Source organism: Hippocampus comes, unplaced genomic scaffold (genome assembly GCF_001891065.2).
Source record: "Hippocampus comes isolate QL1 unplaced genomic scaffold, H_comes_QL1_v1.1 scaffold367, whole genome shotgun sequence".
In the NCBI taxonomy this organism is placed as follows: Eukaryota; Metazoa; Chordata; class Actinopteri; order Syngnathiformes; family Syngnathidae; genus Hippocampus; species Hippocampus comes.
This window is the reverse complement of record NW_017805741.1, coordinates 724,117-729,999: the sequence shown is the minus strand read 5'-3', so window position 1 is coordinate 729,999 and position 5,883 is coordinate 724,117. Positions and strand designations below refer to the sequence as shown.

The 5,883-nt window shown below is 53.6% G+C and overlaps 1 protein-coding gene across 1 annotated transcript in view; it reads left to right on the top strand.

Annotated features, from left to right (window-relative positions):
• The window catches only part of dnmbp (dynamin binding protein), a 27,347-nt gene that overhangs the window by 3,381 nt on the left and 18,083 nt on the right, over nucleotides 1–5,883 (top strand). The window contains 4 exon segments of the mRNA XM_019883592.1: nucleotides 2,327–2,481; nucleotides 2,659–2,781; nucleotides 4,402–5,466; nucleotides 5,469–5,870. Of these exon segments, the coding sequence (XP_019739151.1) occupies nucleotides 2,337–2,481; nucleotides 2,659–2,781; nucleotides 4,402–5,466; nucleotides 5,469–5,870 (1,735 nt within the window). The 5' untranslated portion in view covers nucleotides 2,327–2,336.

Genomic DNA, 5,883 nt, shown 5'->3' with positions numbered 1-5,883 from the left:
TCACCAGTTGGTACCCAACCCGAGCCAGCCCTCTCCAGAGGCTTCTGCCAGTCTGCGCGCGTAGGCCAGTCTGCCCCTGTGGCGCTCTGAATGGGCCGCGAGCTGCCATGTCTACATTGTTGGCGTCGGTTCAATAAAGGATGCAGACCGTCAGCAACAGCCCATGTCGTGCAGGCGTTCACACTCGGGAAAGGGCAATTTGAATCTGAAGCTCAAGCTGTTCATTCTCATTTCATTCCAATCTCGTCACATTAAAAGCACAAAATAGACAGCTGTTAGCTGTCGCGTGTTTGTGTGTGTGTGTGTGTGTGTGTGTGTGTGTGTGTGTGTGTGTGTGTGTCAACTGTTGACGTAGCTGTCTGCCGGAATACTGCTACTTGCTGGACTGCACTGCCAAGTGGCTCACAATCATACTGTCTCTTTCATTTCTATGTGTGTCTGCTTTTATTGGATTTCAGTGCAGCATTTGCTACAGTAAATTGCAGCACCTGGTGGGCATTGGCGGTAGTGCCCTTGAGTAGTTTAGGTCCCATTTGGCTCCTATTGGACCTTTTGTGTTAACCTTAGTTGCTTTGAGTCATGAACCGCCCCATTGTCGTGTGGGGTTCCACAGGGTTCAATTCTGGGGCCTCTGGTGTTCTCACTGTACAGTGGTACCCTCTACTTAACGAACGTCTCTTCATACGAAATTTTCAAGTTACGAAACAGATGGAGCCTTTTCCGTTGCCGCTCCCTCTCTTTGGAATCAGTGTTGGGCGAGCCCCCTCGCTGCCCATATTTCCAACTCATTTCTATTCTTTGGCTTTTGACTCGGCATGAGACTAGATTTTTAGTTTGACTGTTTTTATGCCTTCTCCTGTCTTTGATCTTAATGAAGTGTTTTCTTGTTTGTTGCCATAGGAATTCTTGTTGCTCCATGTGTAGCACTTTGTCGACAGCGGTGGTTGCTTTCAAGTGCTCTTCAAATACAAGTTGAGCGGAGACTGCTGTGGTCCGTTCTGGAAGACTTGCAGCGCTAGTTCTCAACTATTTTAACCCCACGTTGCAAGAAAAGAACCACCGGGACATGTTAGAATGTGCAAAGTTCATCCGTTATCAGGACCTTGTAAACTGTCCAGGAGGAGACACACCTGTTTTGGTCTACCCATGAGATGCCAAGCATGAATGGTCACAGCAAAGTTGACGAATTGTTTTGTCTTTGAACCAGGATCATGTGTTCCCTCTATTTTTTTTCTTCAAACCCAAACAAAAGTGGCCTTTTGGTGAGTCAGAAACATCTGACACCCTCAATAAGTTCCGGGGAACCCTTAGAATCTGTGCATAACCTTTGTGTTTCGTGCAAAGTAACAGTTGCTATATTTTATTTATTTATGCATGCCAGGGCCCAAAATTGTTTAGTTTTTTGTGGGGTATATTATGAGGGTCTTTAAAGATGAGTTGAAACTTGAGGCCTTCAGCAGTCTTCCGTGCTCCATTTTTGCAATTCATTATCAGCCTCCATCATGACGGCCAGAGCATCATGTGCCGTCACAAGCACGAGACGCGCGTCTGCGCAACCGCCGGACTCCATCCGGGAGAGACGACTCTGAGCCCGGCTGCCCCCCCCCCCACCCCCCTGACTCTCGTCAGGCAAAGCGGTGACACAGTCACCCAGACCCATAAATAACAATAAGGAGCTTGTCTGGCTGCATGCAGATCTGCGGATTAGCCGACAGAAAGCGCTTGCAGCAGTCCAGCGGCCCTTTGCGAGTCCAGGTCAACGCAACCTCAAGGTTCAATGGGCACTTTTGGAAAATACAGCCAAGGGCACCGCCTAAATAGGCTCGGTTCGTGTCATGGAACTTGACATTTTGACAGCAAACACATTAGGCATGTCAGCTGTAAATGTTGCAACTTGTCGTCCACTCCCTTCCAGGATCATCTGCGAGTCTTGTTCAGAAGACTCGCAGATGGTTCACGTATAGGTTTGTGCATGCCAGGACACGCTTCTGCGGGCGCACAGCTTCTGGTACGCGACTGCTGCCGCTCTTGTAATGCGAAGGAAGATGAGCCAGATTCCGTTTGTACTCCTTGCTTGCTCTTTCCACAATGCTTGCCCGCCTTGGTCTCGCGTCGCTTTCCGACTTTGGCCACAACAGACTCCAGAGTAAAACAACTCTTCACTCAGTATCAATCCCATGAGTACTTTTCGGCAAGGTCAATTTCATTGACCTCCCGCGTTGTGTTTTGGTTGTCTTCTTCTCTTTGAAACGGAGTTCTGGTGTACCGACGAGGGTCACGTGGAGGAATTGTTCCAAAGAGTGACATGACTTTGTTGTCCACGCAGGTTATGAGTCATGGAAGCGGGATCGCTGGTGCGCGCCGTGTTCGAGTTCCTCCCCAGCGTCTCCGAGGAGCTGCCCCTCTTCACCGGCGATGTCATCGAGGTGCTCGGCGTGGTGGACGAGTTCTGGTTGCTGGGCAACAAAGACGGCGTCACCGGTAAGCGGACCTCAAGAGAACGTTCGGCGCATTCGAGTCGACGCCACGACGGGGATATTTAGACATTAGCGCCGAGTTTCTTAAAATATGAGCAGCATGACTAAAGGTCATGCCAACTAAGGAAGTTGGGTTTTCCCTCCCTCTCCCTCTCCCCCTCCCAATGTGTGCCGGCTTCAGGTCAGTTTCCCAGCACTTTTGTGGAAGAGGTGACCATTCCCAGCTCCAAGCCTGAAGATCCCCTCTACGTGTGCGTCAATGATTTCTGCTCCACGCAACCGGACGGTCTTTCCCTCGTGAGAGGTATGGAATTGAAATGGGACCATTTGGCTCCATTATCTTATGTGGTTGAGACAAATCCAATCGTAGGAATACCCTCCATCGAAACTCGATTGGACATTGAGTGAAATGACTTCTGCTGAGTGGTTTTTTTCTGGCTGAACTTCTTTTGGGTGTCGCAGCTCCCATTATCTTATGTGGTTGAGACAAATCCAATCGTAGGAATACCCTCCATCGAAACTCGATTGGACATTGAGTGAAATGACTTCTGCTGAGTGGTCTGTTCTGGTTGAATTTAAAACTTCTTTTGGGTGTCGCAGCTCCCAGGGAAACGGCTGCAAATGGAGTTTGGACTGATTCTTTTCACTTTGGTCTCCTTCAACGGGATAGACACATAGCGATTGTTTTCGTTTTGTATCCTTCGGGGACATCCGAGAATCGTGCCTCTGTCGGCTTTGTCGCGAGCGAAGAAGGAAAATGCTCAGTTTGTGCCCCACTTTCTTATCCTCTCTTGTGTCGGGCTGCTTCCTACAAATTCCCCACTAGATGTCCTCAGATGCTTCACGGAGACTGTCGTGAACTCACCTGTTGTGTTTTTTTCTTTTCTCGTTTCCCGGAATTCTTTTCATGCGATGACATGACATGTACACAATCTTTGGGTGTGTACGCGTGTGTGTGCGCGCGTGTCATTCTTTTACCGTCACTCTGACACCTAGAGACAACGATGTTTGCGACGATACGTCACCCCGGTAAAATTGCTGTTGTCACGACGCTTCACCAAATGCATTCTTTTCAAAAAATGCCCCCCAATGATAACATGGTCTTGCCGTATATCCTTGTTTGAACGAGATCCAGCAAATGACATTTCCTGCATCCTGGGAAATGGTCCACACTGGCGGCATGTTCACTTGCAGTCGGAATTTCCACGCTCCTCTTGGCCTGGTCCCAGTTCTGCCCGCAGACACAATGGGAGGCGGAGCCGCGGGCTCTTTGGAATGTGACCCCCATAACTTGTAGCTGAGCAGTCATTCCGCCGATGCTCTCGCAAAATAAACAGAGCATATTTAAGCACGAGAGGGTTTCCGTTTCTTCCGTTCACTCCTCCTCAGCCGCGGCCGGTTGCAGCATTTCTGCCGCCGGCTGATCTGGGAGGCAAAATGCTCGGGCTCGCTTACAGACATGACAGACGGGTCGTGAAAAAAAAATCACTCAAATAAATGACATTGCTTGCATTTTCAATTTCATTCATCCTGTCGCGTTCTTCAAAATAATCCAGGAGATTTTAGCTTTTGCTCGCTTCGACTCTTCGTTGTATTTGCTCAATTAAGGGCTTTGGAACATCCAGTACAATGCTGCAGTGTCGGGGCGGAGGAAAAAAATGAAACTCAACGAAATGCAGGAAATAAAGTTCCTTCCTTAAGTCGTCGGAATGAAAGGTTTTATTGGCTGCGTCAGGTCACGGAGGAAGAGTGAAAATGTTCTGTTCTGTTTCCGAGGTTCTGTTTATCGACCGCGGTGATGAGCAGATTCCAGCGGTTCAATTACAAGCAGCGGTCATCTAAAAATGGGCGCGGCTACAAATTGTCACGAAGAAGCCGAGCGGTCGATGTCGGAATAAGCGGTGGCCGTTGTGCGTTTCCACAGGCGACGTGCTGGTTGGCCAGGCGGGGGAGTCCACGGCCTTTGGAGAATCCTGGCTTTGTGGCTGCAACGCCCGGGGGGCCCGCGGCGTCTTCCCCGCATCCTGCGTGAAGGAGCTGACCCTCTCGTGCCGCTCCAGGCAGCTGTCGGAGCGCTCGGCCCAGGCTCAGACTTCGGACCTGCCGGCGTACGCCCTCGGCCGGGCCCGGGCTCTCATGAGTCTGCACGCGCAGCTCAACGAGGAGCTGGACTTCCGCGAGGGGGACGCCATCATCATCACCGGGCTGCCCGAGCCGGGCTGGTTCGAGGGGGAGCTGGACGGCCGCAGGGGCGTCTTTCCCGAGGGCTTCGTGGAGCTCCTGAGTCCTCTTCGGTCACCCCGGGAGCTCGCGCGCTGCCCCTGTTTCGGCGATGACCGCGACGATGCCGCCGAAGAAGACGCCGCCGAAGATGCGGAGGTGGAGGAGCGGCAGAAAGAGTCGGCCCCACAAGGCGATGCGGAGGCGGAAGGCGCCGTGTACGGAGTGGCGCTCTACGAGTTCCGGGCCATGGAGCCCGCCGAGTTGGACTTTGACGTGGGCGACCGCATCCGCGTCGTCGACACCATGGACGACGGCTGGCTGGAGGGCGAACTGAGAGGGCGGCGTGGCATCTTTCCGCATCGTTTTGTCCAAATCGACGACTCCGGCCTAAAAATGGCCAAGGGAACAGGTCAACATGAACCCGAGGGGGAGGAGGAGGAGGAGAGCACTTTCCAAAACGGCTCCGATCCTTCGTGCCCCAACGGCGACGACCTTAATGTGACCTCTTATGAAGATCACACGATATGGGATCTGGACTACTTTGAGAGGAGCGAGGAGCGGAGATGGCCCGGCGTAAGCGAGACCAACGCGGCCCCGAAGGAAAGCAGGAGGGAGAGCCGTTCCAGCAGCGGGCCGCAGAGACCCAAAGGTAGGCCGCCGGCGAGGCCTCGACTCCCGCCGCCGCGCCCCAGCCGGCCCGCACGCAGCCACGTCAGCCCAGTCGCCGCTCAAGCTAAATTATCGCCGAGCCTCACTCTTCCCGGCACGCGAGCCGCAGCGCCACGCTGGGGCAAGCGTTGATGAGCCTCGTGGAGAACCCCAAACAGAAGAAGCCGGGCCTCGGCGGGGGCCAAAGCCAATGGCGCCGCTCCCAGCAGAAGGCGCGCTGCGGCTCCAACGGCCCGGCGCCGTCGTCCTTCGCCCTGGACGCTTTGCTGACGTCGGCCGGCGACTTGGAGGCCAAACTCTCCCAGCAGCTCTTTGAATTTGAGAAAAGCCTGACGGCGTCGCCGAGCGCCGGCACTTCCGGCCGGCGATCTCCCGTCTCCAGACACTTCTCCATTGTGGGCTACAGCGACGAGAGCGACATCATCCGCGGGTCCTGGCGTTCCCCGGGGCGCAGCTCCGCTTCCTCCTCCTCAGAGAGGCGCGGGGCCCTTCGCCCGCCGCCCCCTCGTCCGCG